The following is a 19548-nucleotide window of genomic DNA, read 5'->3' on the forward strand; positions in this document are numbered from 1 at the left end:
AAATAGGGAGAGGTTGGTAAAAGGGCACATTTTCAATTATAAGATGAAAAGTTCTGAGGCTCTAATATATGTATAACATGGTAACTATAGTTGATAACACTGTATTGTATAACTGAAATTTGCTAAGAGAGTAGAACTTGAATATTCTCACCAAAAAAAAGGTAATTATGTGAGGTGATGGATGTGGTAATTAACTCAATGGGGGGAATCATTTTACAATGTATACATATATCAAATCATCATATTGTACACTTCAAATATCTTACAATTCTTTTTGTCAATTATAACTCAATAAAGCTGAAAATGTTATTTATGTGAACATTTATTGTTTTTAATGAATAAGTTAAAATTTTTAATTTCTCAGTTTTAATTTCTATTATAGTAAATATTGACAGTTATAACACAACTACTGAGGACTCTTTGGAGTCCTCGGTAATTTTTAAGAACCTATAGGGCCCCTGAGACAGAAAAGTTTGAGAACCCTGCCTTCCCTGATTTATCTAACTATTTGCCTATTGATGGGCACTTTTTGATTGTTCCCTTTTTTCCTGTAAGCAATACTGTAATAAGCATCTTTGTACATATCTCTTTGTGCACAGTATAAGAAAATCTTTTTACTCAAGGAAAACATTCTAATACAGGGGTAATTAGTGGTTATCACAGGTGGCTTAGATTCATGTATCAGGGGAAAGGGCAGGGTGACAGTGCTTGACATTGGATGCAGATAAATCAGGAAGCTTTGGGGGGAATACCCTGGCTGTCCAGTGGTTAGGACTCCATGCTCTCAGTGCCGAGGGCCCAGGTTCAGGTACAATCCCTGGTCGGGGAACTAAAATCCCATAAGCCACACGGTGCGGTGGCCAAAGAAAAAAAGGGAAAAAAAGGAAGTCCTGGGTTTGTCATTGTCAATAGAAAGCACAGTCAGAACGGCTATGCCAGACCCACTGTGACAAGGTCTGCAGAATCAGACACGGTGACATTGGCACAGGTAAACAGAACACACTGTTGACAGGATGAGAACATTAAGAGTCTCAGCACATCGGTTTCCTCATCTGTCAAATGTAGGGGAGGTGATGATATAGCCAGCATTATTGCAAGGCTGAGTTAGGTAATGTCTGAAGCACCAGGCAGCGTGCTTGGAGCGTACCCAGCATTGATCAGACGGTAACTTCTTCTCCACCTCTTTTCCTTACTTTACATGGCCAACCCCAATACTTCTGGCCACCCCATGCTGGAGCCTGGAGAAGGTTCCATCCTAGACTCACCCTGTGGTTTGCAGTGAATCGGGAAGATGCAGTCTCCTGCCTTACAAAAGATCAGAGAAGGGAACGTGGTGCCATTGCCCCCAAACTCCGTGAGGCCCATGGGGTAGAGGCTTCCATTTTCTCTAAGATGTTAACCTATTTCCCAGCCTGTACCTGCCTGAGACTTCCTGAAGCCACTCCCCATCAGCCTTCCTGCCCCCAGCCTCTCAGATCTAAGAAGCCCACCGGGCAACCTGCCGGGCAGACCAATACAATAGCCTTGCGACAGTCCGGAGCGGGTGGCCAGGGCAGATAGCCAGGCCCTTGATAGAGCTCCCCTCAGATTCCCACCACCCTGTTCCTGCCCCAAGAAAAATTACTCAGAGGGCAGTCTCCCTACACGGCCACCACTTCCTGCCATCCCCCCACAGACAAAAAGCTCCACCCTCCTCCTCTGCGAGATTCTACCCTAACTATTATAGGGTAGATAATTCCTATCTACCCCAAGGCCTCCCCAGCTGAGTACAGGTCAGGCTCCTGGAAATTACAGGTCGTTAAGGAGAAGACTGATAGCCTGTCCTCCAAGGCTGCATATCAAGGACATTCCAGAGCCTTTTACCCCCATTCTCCTCTTTCCTGAGAATATATTCTCCCTGTCAATCCTAAATATTGACTCAACAAACTGTCGCTGAGTCATATATTATTTTTCTAAGAATCAGTAAGGTGTTCATTTCACAAGGTAATATAAAGAATGTCCCCAGGACTCTGCTCACCCCCTGTGCTCCCTCCTGCCCTCCCACTCTCAGCTGTTCCCTCCCGGGTTCCCAGCTCCCGGTGTGTCCATTAAGTCAGCCTGCCCCTAAACCTCACACGGTACACAAAAATTAATTCAAAATGGCACACAGATTTAAAGGTAAAACATGGGGACTTCCCTGGTTGTCCAGTGGTTAAGACTTTGCCTTCCAGTGCAGGGGGTGAGGGTTCAATCCCTAGTGGGAGAGCTAGGATCCCACATGTCTCTCGGCCAAAAAACCAAAACATAAAACAGAAACAATATTGTAAAAAATTCAATAAAGACTTTTAAAAAAGTGGTCCACATCAAAAAAGAAAGTCTTTAAAAAAATAAATAAAGATAAAACATAAAACTTTTAAAACATAGAACAATCTTCCTTAGTCTGTTAATATGGTAAATTACATGGATTGATGTTTGAATATTGAATGAGTCTTGTATCCTTGGTTGATTATGATGTATAATGGTTTTTATGCATTGCTGAATTCTATTTGCTAAATTTTCATTAAGGCTTTTTGTACCTATTTTTATATCTATATTCATGAGGGTTATTGGGCTATAGTTTTCTTTTCCTTTTCTTTTCTTTTTTCTTCCTATGGTCTTTGTCTGATTTTAGTATCAAGGTAATACTATCTTTATAAAATGAATTGGGAAGTTTTCCTTCCTCTTCCATATTCTGGGGGAGATTATGTAGAATTGGTCAAATCTATCTAGTATACTCCAAAAGGAACAGGGTTCTCTTTCTTTCTTTCTTTCTTTCTTTCTTTCATTCTTTCTTTCTTTCTTTTTCTTTCACAATGGTTAATGATCATCTGGGGGAGGTGAACCACTAAATATAATTAACACTGCTGTATGTTTATTTGAAAGTTGTTAGAGAGTAACTCTTAAGAGTTCTCATCACAAGGAAATTTATTTTCTATTTCTTTAATTTTGTAACAATATGAGATGATGGATGTTCACTAAACTTACTGTGATCATTATTTCATGATGTATGAAGTCAAATCATTATGCTGTACACCTTAAACTTATACAGTGCTGTATGTCAAGTACCTCTCAATAAAACTGGAAGAAAAAAATAAAAATAAAACCTTTTTTAAAAGTGTATACCTTAATTTAAAAATACTTTATTGCTGGGACTTCCCTGGCGGTCCAATGGTTAAGAATCCACGCTTCCAATGCAGGGGGCATGGGTTCAATCCCTAGTCAGGGAACTAAGATCCCACATGCCCTGCAGCAGCACAGCCTATATATATATATATATATATATTGTTGCTAAAAATTGCTGACCATCATCTGAGCCTTCAAAGAGTCATAACTTTTTGCTGGTGGAGGGTCTTGCCTCAGTGTTGATGGCTGCTGTCTGATCAGGGTGGTGGTGGCCGCTGAAGGCTGGGGTGACTGTGACAATTTCTTAAAATAAGACAACAATGAAGTTTGCCACATTGACTCCTTTACAGACCATTTCTCTGTAGCGTGCGATGCTGTTTGATACCCACAGCAGAACTTCTCTCAGAATTGGAGTCAATCCTCTCAGACCCTGCCGCTGCTTTATCAACTAAGTTTGTGTCGTCTTCTAAGTCTTTTGTTGTCATTTCAACAATCGATTAAGTTCACTGTCTTAACTGGGCCCAGTTCATGTTGCCCCAGAACAATTACAATAGTAACATCGAAGATCGCTGATCAGAGATCACTACAACAAAATAATGATTAAAAAGTTCAAAATATTGCAAGAATTACCAAGATGTGACACAGAGACACAAAGTGAGCCAATGTTGTTGGAAACATGGTACCGATAGAACTGCTCAGTGCCGGGTTGCCACAAATCCTCAGTTTGTAAAAAATGCAATACCTGTGAAGCACGATAAACGCAAAGTGCACTAAAACGAGGTAGGCCTGTAAATGGAAGAGTTGGGATTTAAACCCATTCTCTCAATCACAGGAATCTTCTGCCCCTGAAGACATTAGTATTATTTTCATACTCTAGATAAAACTCTTCAGTTGGGCTTCCCTGGTGGCGCAGTGGTTGAGAGTCCGCCTCCCGATGCAGAGGACACGGGTTCGTGCCCCGGTCCGGGAAGATCCCACATGCCGCGGAGCGGCTGGGCCCGTGAGCCATGGCCGCTGAGCCGGTGCGTCCGGAGCCTGTGCTCCGCAACACGAGAGGCCACAACAGTGAGAGGCCCACGTACCGCAAAAAAAAAACCCTTAAATCCTTTCCCTGACTCACAAAGCTGTGCAGCCCCCGGCTCCTGCGTATCTCTCAGAGCACCTCATCCGCATTGTCCTTCACCCCCGTGCTTCTTTCTGCCCCAAACCTGCCCTCACAGTCTTTGCATCTGCTATTCCTTGAAAGCTCTTCCCACAAACATTTTATGGTCAATAAACGTCACCTCCTCATAGAGACTTTCCCTAACCACCTGGTACAAGGGAACCCTCAGCAGCAGTCTCTCCCACCATTCTCTTTTATTTTCTTCATAGCACTTGTCACTGCCTAACATTTTTTTCTTGTTTATTAGTTTATTACCTCTGCTACTAGAATGTAAGCTCCCTAAGCAAATAATAATAACACTTATGTAGCTCTTATTTTATACCAGGTACTGTTCAAAGCACTTTTACACAGGTAAACTCATTTAATCCTCACCACAATCCTAAAAAGTTGCACTATAAACATCTCCATGTTTCAGAGGACTCAAGAACAGAGAGTCAGAGCAACTTGCCCACAGTCACACAGCTTGTAAAGGGTGAAGCTGGGAGGCAAGCCCAGGCAGTCTGGCTGTGGAGCGTGTGCTCCTAACTCTCCTACTTTATGGCCCTCGTGAGAGTGGGGCCCTCATTTGTACTGTTCTCTGCCATGACTAGAGCACCTATAAGGGTGCCCAGAGGTTCTGGCAACAGCATCTCTTCTCTCTGTTCCTCCATCCCCAGGGTACCAGCTCTTCCTGTAGTTACAGTATCTGGTCACCCCTCTGTTTGCCCTTCCAACGCTGGAGTCCTGTTCCCTGCACACACACACACCCTCTGTTTGGAATGCCTTGCATAGAATCGTTTCCCTGGCTGGGCCTAGACTGACACAGATATCCTTCCACTGTAGGGGTGGGAAGAGGAAAAGGCAGACGAAAAAGGAGTCAGCAAGGTCGGAGGCAAACCAGGAGCATCTTAAAGCGGATGGGAAAAGAGGTTCAGAAAGAAGGGCGTGGTGAGCAGAGGAAGTCTAAGAAGAGGCTAATGATAGAGGAATGGGAAGAACCCTGAGACCTTCCAGAAGCAGCCTCTGGGGATGGCGGGGCCAAGAGCAAGCTGCTGGCAGACACAGCCTCCTGGTTTGAGAGTGTGAAGGGTGGGCAGGCTTGAAGGCAGGGTCTGCTGCAGTGCCTGGGCCCCTTACCCACGAGGAGAGAAGAATGGAGACAGTTGTGCTGTCCCAGGACTGTTGATCTCCTCCCACGGAGTAGCCACCTTCCCTCCTCCAATAACCCATCTACACCGCGCCTTCCCAGCCCTGCTCCTGATGATGGCTGGCCGACCGTCAGGCTACCTCCTGCGGATAGCCTCGTGATAGACTCTAGCCTCGTGATAGACCCTGCCCTTGTGGGTAGGGAAGTGAGGGCAGATTACCACCTCCTCAGCCCCCGCAGAGGGCTGACCAAAGCATGACAGCCAGGGACACCCTGCAAGAGCTGTCACTGTGGGTGCAGAGGGTTGCGGGTGTTTCTGAAGTCTTCATGACTTATTGATGAATTCAGCAAATGTTTACTCCATACCTCTTAGGTACTGGGCACTGCTCTCGGTGCTGGGGATGCAGCAGTGAGTACAAAAAGTCTATGCCTTCAAGGAGCTTACATTCTTGTGGAGGGAGACAGGTGATCAACAAGGAAACATAAAAGGGCAGGTGCTGGCAAGTGCTCCGAAGAAAAATACAGCAAGGTGAGGGGGCCAGGAAGCACGGGAGGGGTGCCTGTTTCGATCAGAGCCAGGTCAGGGAAGGCCTCTGATAAGGCGAAAGGTGAGCAGAGGCCTGAAAGAAGTGGGAGAGTGAAGAACGTCCCAGATGGTGGGAAACACCAAGGCAGAGGCAGGAGGCAGGAGAGTGTCTGATGTAGTTCAGGGAACAGCAAGGAGACCCGTGTAGCTAGAGTGGACAGACTGAAGGAAAGGATAAGAATTAAGTCAGAGAGGGTCAGCCTTCCAAGCCATGATGGCTGTAGCTCTGAGGTTTGAGCAGAGAAGTGATACATCTGGTTTTTACTGTAAGAGGTTTAGTATGACGACTGTGTGGAGAAGAGGCTACAGGGGGGCCAAGATGACCCCTTCATTGTCAAAACAATGTTGCTATAGATAGGGACAGAAAGTCAAACCCCACAGGTACAGGCTGGTGCTCAAATGGCTGGGTATAATAATAATAGAAGAAAAGCTGTAGGTCAGAGTTGGCCTCACTCTAATCATGAATTAGTAGTGTCACACCATGGGGCAAACCCAGAAGCCAGACAATCCTAGAATATGTTGATAGACATCTGACACCCAACGACTTGGGCACTGACTCTGCACCAAATTTGGCATATACAGGGCCACCTGCCACACAGTTGCCTTATGTTTGTAATGATTCCGCCCTTGCCCTGCAGCCCAGGCTGCACACAGACCTGTTTTCTCCACCAGTGTTCTCCCTTCTCTTCTGCTTGTGCCTTTCACACTGTCATTCATTCAGCAGCTACCATGCATAAAACTTAATGAAGAGTTTCATGGGAGAGTCTCTGATAAGTACTTGAAGCTTGAATCTTTTGTTAATTGCACCTGGAGAGCTATGTCTACTGTTGGCACAAATCTCTCTTGGGCACAAATCTCTCCTGGGCACAGATCTCTCTTGCTAGCCCCTTCTAGTTTATCCTTTAACTGAGGACGTCTCTATCTCTCACGGCTGCTGATGCAGCTATTGGTGCGCATACTCAACTGTTGGTGGATTTCCTATGTATGAAGCTCTATGGGGCAAAGTCCTCTACAGCCAATATTCAGTTTTGGTCAAGACTGCTAACCTAGTCTTATCTATACACAAGTGCAGATAGGCCAGGGTTGGGCAGAGGTATGTGGGGAGTCAAGGGGTCTTCAACTTCTCCCCCCGTCACCTCCAAGCAGGGCCCTTTTATCCTGGCATGCTCGGGCCCTACGTGGTCAGAACAAGGCCAAAACTTGAGGGGCCCCCAGCCAATCCCTGTCCCCTTCCTGGGTAGGTAATAGAGAAGAGAGTCCCTGTATAGCCTTGGGTCCAGAAAGAATGAAACCTTGAAGCAGGAGACAGTGGGTGGCTGAGTCGGGCAAGGGACTCGAGCCAGTTCCTGCCTTGCAAAGAGGCGAGAATAGTTCCCTTCTCAGGAGCCTGGAGATGCCAGCCCTGAGGATTCCCACAGTGTCTGCAGCTCTGCATCCAGCCTCCTGGTCCAGAGCCCCAGGCAGAGTCCTGGGGACTGGACACAACTAGTCAAATGCTCTGAGAACAGCAGTGGTTGGAGACGAGGCTCCTGGCCCAGAGAGCCGCACGTAGCTTCCACGACCTCCAGCTACCTGGAGCTAGAGGACATGGACAAGAGGAGGCCAGGTCCAAGAATTACTGGGCCAGTCCTGGTGGCACGCACTCTGCCAGGTTCTCTCCTAGGTTGTACAGTTTAATTCTCTTAACAACCTGGGAGGCATGACGACACCCCATTGAACAGATAAGAAAATAGAGTCTCAGAGAGGCGACACAACTTTCCCAAAGACACAGAAATTACAGACTCCAGAGGCCGCTCTGACAGCCATGCTGCGGGGCAAGAGCCCCCTGCAGCCTAGTCAGGGCCCAGCCGCCTGCACAGAGCCTGCAGACAAGCTGAGGCCTAACACCGAAGAAGTCATGTCTAAGGTAAAGGGAAGATGGGTTACTGGAAAGTTGAACGTCAAGTGATTTTGAGGCAGGAAATAGATGGGCCCCAGGGTAAGCAGCTGGAGTTCATTCCCTGTGGACAGAAACTCCAAAATATCAATAACAGGACAATCGAGAGAGAAGGCTGGGCCCTGCCCAGATAAGAGATAAAAGATCACATGTTCCTCATTCTCAAAATCAAGGAGACCTCCCAGACTACACACGGGCAGAAAGGCTCCCTGGAGGTCAAAAAGGGAGGGCGCGCCACCCCATAGTAAGTGATGTCAACTACCCACAGGTCTCTTGACTAGAATCCATCTTGGCTAAGAGATGCACACGCACACAGGGAAGGACCCTGAGATAAACCAAATACGGACTCACACCAGGCAAAACAAGATGATTGGCCAGAGGAAACCCAGAAGAAATGCCCCATAAAAGTGACTCAAACTACCACAAGGGCGCGACTCTCTCTCTGAGCACCCCTGTGTGTCTATCCACACTAACTGCACTCTTTTTCCTCATAATAAACACTTCACTCGTTTCGCTGCTTTCCATCTCTATGTGGAAATTCATTTCTACACAGCTGACAGACCAGGGCCTTGTCACTGGCCACTGATGCCTGGTGGTCTGGTGGCTAGGATTCAGCGCTCTCACTGCCACTGCCTGAACTCAGTCTCTGGCCTGCAACCGAAGCCCTGCTTCAAGCCGCTGCAGGCCGAGGCCACCCGAGATCAACTTCACCCACCTCTTCAGGGGCCCCAGACCTTTGCCCTTCCCACCCTAAAGCCCTGAAGATCCCAAACCCATCTGATAATGGTTTTCATTAGCATGAGTGCATTCCAAAGGGAGGGTGGGCCCAGACCAGCTGGGGCTACCAGAGGCCTCTCTCCCACAACTACCAGAGGCTTTTCCCAGCCTTTAGTGCCTCTGGCCTTCTTTGTCCCCCTCCCACCAACATCTCCTCTCCCTTTTGCACGGGATTCCCACGCTGGAGTCTGGCGTAAGGACGAGTCCCCAGTTCCTACCACAGATGCACAGGGCCCGCACACCCCGGCTCCCCTCTCTGCTGCCTGCCTGCCCCTCTCCAGGGGGTGGATTTGACTGGAGTAGCTTGAGCTCTGAATTTCAGAACAAATCCAGATGACCAGGCTGTGGTAGCCCAGTGGGACCTGGGAAGGGGTTAGCCGCCGCTGGGGACATGTGACAGCCTCTGGCCTCTTACTGTACCTTGTCAGGCTTTGCTTACCACTGGAATGGGGCCTCTGCACTCTAGGTCCTAGGGGTGGAATGGGGCAGAACAACCACAGACAATACAATGTCAGAGACTCCAGAGCCGCCCTAGGAACTGAGTCCCATATTCTGCTTGGAGAGCCGTCCAGAAACTTTTGAGAGTGTGACAGACAGAGCTGTTGAAGGGTAAAGCTCATGGAGACAAAGGCCCAGAAATCAAATCTGAACCGAGGCAAAGACAGAGGGCCTGGTGTGTCACCAGCCAAAATGAAAACTGTCAGACTCTCTCCCGAGTTGTTCAGGGCTCTCCCGGGAAGGGTTTGGGGCCACAAACCCTTTAACCATCCTTCCCGAGTCACCACTGTCACTAGTGGCTGAAGGCCAGAAATAGAAAAGAGACACTTGGCCTTCTAATGTGCTTAATCTAATGCTTGATTTATTAAAGATGAGACAGTGGCCTTTTGCAGTGGGAGCCTTACTAGGCACTGGAGCTGCCGGATGTGGCATCTGGATGTGGACCCAATATTCACATTGTCCCTGCGTGATGCTTTCTGCTATACTACAAGGTCACGCTACTCCCTCACTCCCACCCCAGGACTTTGCTCTGATGGGGGAGGGGTACCAGGCTCACCACTAAATACCAGCAATAAAAGCCAACTTAGTCTCCTTTTCCTGTAGCTTATCAGCACAGGGACACAGTGGTGGGTAAGGTGAAGGGTAGCCCAGCTCCAAGGATGGGATTATGACCTTAGACATTTCCCCAGTGATGAATGTCCAGTCACTCTGAACATATTCAGGGCAGCTCCAGCCCTACCTTACACAGTGCTCACTCAGGCAGGAGGGGACCTGCCAAGATTCCAGTGAGCAGGAGGTCAGCACAGGAGAGGTCTGGGGCTTCCCTGGTGGTGCAGTGGTTGAGGGTCCGCCTGCTGATGCAGGGGACACGGGTTCGTGCCCCGGTTCGGGAAGATCCCACGTGCCGCGGAGCGGCTGGGCCCGTGAGCCATGGCCGCTGAGCCTGCACGTCCGGAGCCTGTGCTCCGCAACGGGAGAGGCCACAACATTGAGAGGCCCGCATATCACAAAAAAAAAAAAAAAAGAGAGAGAGGTCTGGCCACCAGGGACGCCGGGGAAGGGTCCTCAGTCACTAGGTGGTCTGGAGCATGAAGTCACAAGGACAGACCTGGAAGCACAAGGGAACAACAGGATCACAGCAACACCAGCCACCGCATGGCCTTGAAGCCAAGTTGGCAAATGAGCACCATCGCTCCTCCCATCTGCAGGGTAGGACCAGGATGGTTCCCAGAACTGAGAGCAGAGGAGAGGGTGGAGTCGTGCTGTTAGGCAGATATTGCCAACAGGATGACAGAGCCACAAGGAAAAAGAGCTAGGAGGCTGGGACAGGTCTTTCCAGGTGCGGAAAGCTATGGGTGTGATTCGGGAGATTAGAGAGAGGCTGACTGCCCTCCTCACCCAGTCCATGCCCCACCAAGGGCAGGGTTTCGGGGGAATCTTCATGGAGATGTCTGCAATGAGGCAGTGTGTGCAGTGGCTAAATAACACAGGCTTTAGGGAATTCCCTGGCCGTCCAGTGGTTAGGACTTGGTGCTTTCACTGCCGGGGTCCAGATTAGATCCCTGTCAGGGAACTAGGATCCCTCAAGCTGTGCAGTGCAACCTAAACAAAAAACAAACAAAAAAACCCCACAGTCTTTAGAAACCAAAGAAACTGCTCTAAAGCCATGACTCTACACTCAGTAGCTGTAAGGCTTAGGGCAGTGGTTCTCAAAGTGTGCTCCTTGGTCCAGTAGCATTAGCCTTACCGGGGAACTCAGGAGAAATGCAAATTCTTGGGTCCCACCCCAGCCTTCTGGATCACACTCCAGGGGTGAGGTCCCACACACTATGTTTTTTTGTTTTGTTTTGTTTTGTTTTGTTTTTGTGATACGTGGGCCTCTCACTGTTGTGGCCTCTCCCATTGCAGAGCACAGGCTCCAGACGCGCAGGCCCAGCGGCCATGGCTCACGGGCCTAGCCGCTCCACGGCATGTGGGATCCTCCCGGACCGGGGCACGAACCCATGTCCCCTGCAACGGCAGGCGGACTCTCAACCACTGCACCACCAGGGAAGCCCCCCACACACTATGTTTGATCAAGCACTCTGGCTGATTCTGCTGCATGCCAGAGTTTGAGAACCGCTAACCTAGCACAGAACTACCAATCTCTATAATGCACAGCGCTCTCATCGGTAAAGTGGGGATAATAGTGCCTACCTCACAGGGTTATTGTGAGGATTAAAGAAGATACTGAAAACACTGAACTTAGCACACAACTTAGTAAGCCTTCAGTGAATGTCAGTTATTAGTCCTATCATCTCCCACCTAGTCTGAGAAACAAAAAGAATCCGGATCCTAATGTTGCCCTCTTCCTGGGTCACCTAGTCAGCGTCACTTTCAAGCAGCCAGTTCTAACAGGAAGATACCTAATGCACCTCTCTCTCAGGGGGTTGTTATCCGTGTATCGAGGGAGGGGAAGGGGCTGGGAGGTGCCCTGGTTCAGACCCCAGCTCGAGAGCTACCAGCTGTGTGAAGCTGTCAGGTGTGAAGCTTCCCTTTGTACCTCCCACACCACGGAACCAGGGACACGCTGGCTGCTCAGTCCTCACTGAAGGGTGAAATCGACCTCAACTTCTCCGTGTCTCACATCATGATCAGCCTGCACCACCACCTCTTCCGGAGTTGCTGGAAAGCCATGCCTCAAATTACAGATTGAATAGGTAAAGGTGCTTGTGCAGAGACAAAGCAGAGGGGGGAGGCTAAACTATTGGTGTGAATGCCCTTGCTCTCCCACCTAAGGCTAGTACAAGGGCACATTCTGCTCTCTATGGTTCCCAAAAGCAGCCTGGTCCAGGAGGACCAGAGCGTAAACAGCAGGAACTGGGCCTGTGGTTGTCACGCCTGGAAGGAGTCATCGCACAAGGGCAAAGGGAGGAAAGGGTGGGGTACCTTTCTGCCAGCTCCAAGGAGCAGAAAGAGAAACCTCTTTACCTGAAAATGAATTTCACGGAGAGGGATATCTCCCTGCATTTATTCCTGGCACACGATGTTTTGAATTGTCGTTCCCATTTTATTTCGAAGATGTCACTTTTAAAATATATTTTCAATTTTTCTATTTCCATCAGAGAGAGTCAGCTAGATGTTAATCTGTCTTTCACACATGCTAATTTCCCATTTAATAAGGAAATTCTGTGGGAAATAGCAGTTGCAGCTGCAAAGAGGTGAAATTCCACGCTGGAGGATAAGATGAGGGAGGAACTGAGTGCGGAGTGAACGTCAGAAACCGAGGAGCCTGAAGCAGAAGGCCGTGTATTCACACCTGTATGATAATTGTGGTTTAACCACGAGGTCTCTACTGGCTGCCTCCTCCTCTGCTTCCAGAAAGGGATGTGGGTAATGATCATGATTTGCTGTATCCTCAGGTTACCTTTATGTACAAATATAAACCATTATTATGAGATAAACCAGGGTATTCATGTGGGATTTAGGAATGCTCAGGTTTTTCTTCATATCTGATGTGCTGGATGACTCTAGCCTTGACTCTCAGCCTCTCCAAACCCCCAGCTCCTCTCTCCATGGTAGAGCCAGCCTGCACTGCTCTGGGGATCTTGGGGGTCCTAACCCCATCTCCCATCCACACATGTACAGGGGCTAGGACTTCGAGCAAGTTGTGATGAAATAAGACACAGAGCAGTGCCCTGGTGGAATGTCACCTGGCTGGTTTCTCTACCTCTTGGGCATCTTACCCTTGCGGCCACCCATGGCTCAGAAGTACAGGCTCCAAGACCAATGGCCTGGGTGATCCCAGGCCTTCCTTCCCCTGATCCTTTGCTCCCTGCACTGATCATTTAAAGCATACAAACATGTGTCCCTCAGTGTGAGGCATGGTACCTTAACGTGCACCCAAATCTAATTCAGTCCCAGTGACTGCCTGTCTCCCTTTGTCCTCTCCATCCCACCCCAGGGAAAATTCAGACTCTTTCTCTCAGCTCCATTGGATGATGTAGAAGGCCCAACCCCGTAGCATAACCCCCAGGACTACTTCTCTTTCCAAAACCAAGCTGCTCCCTTCACAGCCACCATAGGAAACAAATGGGCTTAGGACGGATGAGGGGGGTGCCAGAAGATGCTGGACTTTGCTGGGCATGGATGCCCCTTTCAGAATCTCAAAAGCTATTGTCCTCTCCCCAGAAGGGAAAAAATGGATACCCATGCTCCATTTGCCCATTTTCAGAGGATTCACAGTCCCTAAGGCCCATCCTTGGGTCCCTCAGTTCATAGACCTTGGGTTAAAAACCCCTGCTCCGTAGAGAACCCAGTCCCACAGAGAGTGTGGAGAAAGAAGCAGAAACGAGTTCTCAAACACCCTTTCCCTTCTCAGCAAGCCAAAACCGGGAGCAGTGAGAGGCAGGGGTGGTCATGCAGGGAAGAACATTCTGGAATCATGATCTGATAGGCAGAGGGGAGCTGTGTGTCCTGCCAGCAGTGGCCAAATAGAGGAAATGCAGTGTCTGGCCACACAGGCCATTCTTACCCTCTCTCCCACCATGGGGATCTTTGGCCCCATCCTGACCCCTGGTGGCCGCTGTTGGGATGAGGTGGGAGAGCTTCCCAAGCTCCTCCCTGCCCTGGGGGGAGAGGGGGCAGCTCGCTTGGAAGATGAACCCCCAAGCCTACAGGCCCTGGCTGGGGTCCCCAGGAGGTATCAGCATGTTTCTAAGGGTCCTTCAGGGCGTTCACTCCACTGCAGTGCCTTCTCAGTCTAAGCCTGGCAATCAAACAAATGTGCATGAAAAAAAGCACTTTTCACCTGTCAAGTTGGCAGAAGAGGTGTGTGTGTGTGTGTGTGTGTGTGTGTGTGTGTGTGTGTGTGTGTGTGTCAAATACAGGTCAGGGTGCAATATGCAATAAAACCAGCACTCTCATTGGGGAGAGTACAAATTTGTACAACCTTTCTGGAAGTGATTCTAGCAAAATAAATCCAAAATCTTACAAAGTGTTTCTATTCTCTCACCCAGCAATTCTGGGTCTGTTAATACTGTTAAGAATCCAACTTCAAGAAACCATAGACTGAAATAACATGATACCTAAGTTTTGAAGTAAATGGCAGAAGAGAAAATAAGATTAGTCAAAAGTGATAATTGGTGAAGTTGAAGGATGGGCACATGGGAGTTTTTATTCTACTTTTGTCCATCTTGGTATACCTTTGAAATTTTCCATTGTAAAGCATTTTTTACTTTTTTTTTTTTTTTTTTTTTTTTTTTTTTTGGCTGGGCTGCACAGCTTGTGGGATATTAGTTCCCCCACCAGGGATTGAACTTGGGCCACCAAAGTGAAAGTGCCAAGTCTTAACCACTGGACCCTTAGGGAACTGCCAGAAATTAACATCTTTTATACAAATCTTTGTATCTCTGATGCTTTCTTTTAAAAATGTTTTGGGAATTTCCTGGCAGTCCAGTGGTTGGAAACCTGCACTTCCACTGCCGAGGGCAAGGGTTCAATCCCTGTTTAGGATCCCACAAGCCCTGCTGTGCAGCCAAAAACCAAAGATGTTAATTTTTAATAGCAAAAACTTTACAAATGGCATAAAAGTGCTATGCTAGAATGGTTAAACAAATTATGCTGCATCCAAACAGTGGAATATTACGTGGCCATTAAAAATTCAAGGATGTTTTAATGACATGAAAAAATGCTTACAGTGTAATGCAAAGCAAATAAGTGGGATACAAAATTGTCTATGCATCATTTAGCTGATTATGTTAAATAAAAAATGCGTAGAAGAGAAGATGAGATGAAATTACGCTCAAGTGTTTGTCATGCAGTGAGACTATGGGTGATTTTTACTCTTGATATTGTGCTTTATTTTCCTATTTCTACAATCAGCATGTTTTACTTTTAGAAATAGGCCCCCAAACTGCATTTGTTAAAATAATACTCACTTGGGAGTCTGATAGATATTAAACTCCAAACGCTGCCATATATTAGCTGTGCAACATTGAGCAAATTAACCTCTGGATCCCAGATTCCTCACCTATAAGACTGGCACAATGCCACCTATTTTTCAAGCCCCATTTACTGGGCATTTACTATGCACAAGGCACTAGACCAGGTGCTTTTCCCTCTATATATAATCTCACGTGCTATCCATACATGATCATTTCAATCCTCACCATAAGCTGGGGGATAGGTTAGGGTGTTCCCATTTTAGAGATACACAAACTGCAGCTCGGAAAAGTTAGGGAATGTGCTCAGGTTTACCCAGCTAGCAGACAGTAGAGTCAGGATTCAGACTGAGGTCTGTCCATCTTTGCAAACCCAGCTCTTGGTCTCCAGCCTGGGCTGCTCACAGCTAGGTTTTGTTGTGAGGATTGAATGAAGTAATGCAGGTGGAGGACCACCCACAGTGCAGCTCCAAGCCCAGAGCTGCTTCACTTCATGTTGCTTTCCTTTTCTATGACCCCCAGGCATTGGTAAATCGTGGCAGAGCAAACCAGTGCATCTTCCAAAAGGAAAAAAAAAAAAAGCATCTTTACCCTAAAAGAAGGGATTATAGGACCTGTAGGGTCAGACCAGAGAGTGGTTGAAAAACTGCCTCTCTCAGGGCAATATGGGGGAGCTAAGACTTGTGAGCCCCACAAGTGCCAGGGTAGTTTTGCCAGTGACTTCTTCAGGGCGTCATCAGACCTATACCTTGATTTGCAGCTTAGAATTCAGTACCGACTCACCCTACCAACAAGCATCGCTCCCCACCTTCCACTTACCCTGCCATCCTTCTTCCCTAAAGAACAGGGCACACATCTCCTCAGGTCCATAGCTTTGTTTTTCTTTTCTCTTTTCCTCACAGCCCACCCTCCTCCCCGCCCACCACACCCCCAACTTTGTCTTTTTGGAGAAAAGGGGAATCTTAGGGTCTGAATAGTACAAGGAACTGTGTGGAGAAGGAAGGCCTGAATATCTAGGGGTGAGTGATGCTATGCAGCTGGGCCTGCCCCAGAGCTCCTTCTGGATTCCTCTTCAAAGCCTCTTTCCCTAGGGAGCCAGCCGAAGTTAGGTTCCACCCCTATTCTCTATTTCTACCCCTGTCAAAACACAAACTAGGGCCTCCCTGGTGGCGCAGTGGTTGAGAGTCCGCCTGCCGATGCAGGGGATACGGGTTCGTGCCCCGGTCTGGGAGGATCCCATATGCCGCGGAGCGGCTGGGCCCGTGAGCCATGGCCGCTGGGCCTGCGCATCCGGAGCCTGTGCTCCGCAACGGGAGAGGCCACAACAGTGAGAGGCCCGCATACTGCAAAAAGAAAAAAAAAAAAAAAAAAACACAAACTACTCTAGAGTTGCTTGTTAGTTGTCTGTCTTCTCTACTAGATAGTGAGCTCCATGAGAGCAGGCACTGCAGTGTTCACCACTGGATCTGTAGCCCAGGGCAATGTGCCTGGTACAGTAAACTATGTAAATGTCTGATGAATGGAGAAATGAAGGAAGGGAGGGAGGGAGGAAGGAAGGACCTCTGCACCACCACCCTTGTCCCAAGTAGACCCACAGTTGCCCTGTTCCATGCTAGGACATGTTCCATGTGCTGGGACCACATCCTTAGAAGATGTGGTCCCAGCCCTAAAGGCTTAAAATTTACGTGTTTCTCCAACCTCCTATCCACCTTCAGAAAAACAAAGTGCAAGGGAAATTCCTGTTTATTCCAAACCTCATGCTCTTTATTTTACCACCATAATCAAAAATGGATCTCCTGAGTTTAAGGGAGGTTCCCAAGTACAAGGAATCCTGGGAGGAGTTACAGGGTTCAGAAGGTCTGGAGTCTGTTCTAATCCTAGCTCTGCCACCTCTACTGTGTGACCTCGGGTGAGTGATCTCCCCTCCTGGGTCTCAGTTCTCTTCCAGTAAAATGATGGGGTGGACCAGACGTTGTATGAAAATAAACACACTTTAGAGAATTCCTTGGCAGTCCAGTGGTTAGGACTCGGCACTCTCACTGCTGGGGCCCTGGGTTCAATCCCTGGTCTGGGAACTGAGATCCTGCAAGCAGCCAGAAAAGAAAGAAATAAAGAGAGAGAAAGAAAGAGAGAAAGAGAAAGAAACAAAGAAAAATAAACAAAGAAATGGAGAGGGAGAGAGAGAGAAAGAAAGAAAGAAAGAAAAGAAGGAAAGAAAGAAAAGAAGGAAAGGAAGGAAGGAAGAAAGAAAGAAAAGGACTTGAGTGCATTTGACTATCTACCCTGTTGTAACTGGATGGTGTCCTCCTTCCTAAATGCTTAGGGGCAGGGTAGATGCAGCATCTAAGTAAGCTGAGGGGAGGGAAGACAGTATGTGCCTACTTCTGCCTGTAAACAGGAAGGCCCAGGATGTGCTGCCCCTCGGGTGAATGGTCAGGGAGCGGTGGAAGGCTGAAGAGGGTCTTGCCACGATAAGGCCCTCCCCAAATGTGTCTTTGCCTCTAGGTTTGCAAAATAGATGACTCCAAAGCCCCAGCATCTTCATGGCACTGCCAAACATGACCCCCTGTTCCCCATTCAAAACCAATACACCCCCTCATGTCTGCCCACCTCCTTCAGAGGGAGAACCCAGGGAGAAATAGCTGGTGGGGGGGCGGAAGATGGTGCAGCCTGGAAAAGCACTGTGGGTCCGAGCTTCCTGGCAGGGCCCCATTTCAAGCTTGCTCAGAAAGCACAAGTGGGGAGCTTCCTGGTCCCCTGCAGCAGTTTCTTAGGGAGGACAGTGGACTTGGTGGACACAGGCATCCAGGCCCAAAGGCTTCCTGGTTTCAGTCCAAGCAGCTGGCAGGTTCATTCTTCTCCCCAGGGCCCCAGAAACACCACTTCCGGCCCTCCAGCCCCTGCTTGGGCTCTTCCTGGCTAGATGTCTCTGTCCAAGCCCGCCCTCCCTGTGCAGAGCTTTCTCCCTCCCTCACAACCCTTATTTCGCTCTCTCAGTCTCCATATCTATTTCTTCTCCCTCCTTCTCCTCCTCCCCTGCCTCTCTTCTCCTTGCCATCCCTCACCAGCCCCAGAATGGGTCTCCCTCCCTTTCTCCCTCTACGACAGTATCTCCCCCTGCCTTAGCTCTCACCCCTGCACCTCTTTCTTTGTATTCCTCTCGCCCTCTCCCGGCCTTGCCAGCATCTCTCCTCCCCCCGCTGGCTTCGACCTCCCCCAGCCTCCCCATCTTCAGCTCAGTCTCCTCCCCCTGGCTCCTCTCCCCTCCCCTCAGCCTCACCTCACTCCCTGCCAGCATCCCAGGGTTTCTTTCCACCCTGGGGGTCTCTGTGCCTCTCATCCTCCTCTCTACTTGCCTCCTCCCTCATCGCAGGTTGAGCAGGCACCCATCCTTTTCTGCCCAGGCATCCCCGCCCCCCAACGCTATCACCGCCACTGTCTCTTCTTCCTCGTCTTCTCCTCTCCCCACCCTCTCCTCTCCTCTCTTCTCCCTGCCCCTTTAAATCTGCCTGGCCCAGCCTCCCCCGTGATGCTGGGATGGAGCAAACATTGATTTGCGCTGGGATGGAATCAGAATTTTGATTTTTTTTCCTCTCCCAACCATAAGAAGAAGAAAATAATAAAAACACCCCCTCTTGATAGCCCCCTCTCTCTTCCCATCCAGCTCCCAGCTCCTCTTCCTAACCTCCATCCAAGGCAGATTTTTTTCCCCTACACTATTCTCATCTCCCCCTACCCCTGCCACTACCTCGCGCACCCCCCACTGCCTGCTCCTCCGGCTGGGGAGAGAGGGGACTCTCTCCTGCGGCTCCCCCACCTGGGCTCTCCGCGTTGGAGCAGTCTCTCCGGAAGGGGAGGGGGCTTGTCTTGTCTGGGCGAGGTGGGAGTGGAGGTATCCTGCCATGGATGCTGTGCCTGGGAGGCAGCCTGAGCCCCAGTCCACATGGTGAGTAACTTGCCCCCTCCCTTCTGCCCATCTGCCCATCCGCACCCTCGCCTTTCCCCTGCAGAGCCTCCTCCATCCCCATCCTTTCCCCCACCAAACCCTCTGCCCACCTTGCTCCGATCTCCCCCCTACGTTTTCAACCCACCCACCCCCCCGACCTTTGCCAGGGAAGCCAAAGAACCGGGGCAGAGGGGTCCTGACAGCAGCCAGGGAAGCGGGTGGCTTACGATTCTGCCCAGCCCCCTCTCAGGACCCCCCCCCCCAGCTGCCATCCTCACTCGATACTTTGGGGTTCCAGGTTGGAAAAGTGGCACTCCCGCTTGGGGTTAGGACCCCAAGCCCTGGGAGGGGCCCTCTACAAGAACGGAGGGATGGGGGAGCCCCGTGCCTCCAAAGCTTAGGAGCTGCTGGAAGATGCTGCTGAAGGGTGGGGGGTTGTGGGGCGGTGCTGAGGC

General features: G+C 49.2%; 1 protein-coding gene across 1 annotated transcript in view; it reads right to left on the bottom strand.

The window, feature by feature from the left end:
* Positions 1-19175, bottom strand: part of LOC132488085 (dehydrogenase/reductase SDR family member 2, mitochondrial-like) — a 170565-nt gene extending 151390 nt beyond the window's left edge. Inside the window, 1 exon segment of the mRNA XM_060096067.1 lies at positions 18896-19175. Coding sequence (XP_059952050.1) covers positions 18896-19175 — 280 coding nt within the window.
* Between the last annotated feature and the right edge of the window lie 373 nt (positions 19176-19548).

Source organism: Mesoplodon densirostris, chromosome 4 (assembly GCF_025265405.1).
Source record: "Mesoplodon densirostris isolate mMesDen1 chromosome 4, mMesDen1 primary haplotype, whole genome shotgun sequence".
Taxonomy (NCBI): Eukaryota; Metazoa; Chordata; class Mammalia; order Artiodactyla; family Ziphiidae; genus Mesoplodon; species Mesoplodon densirostris.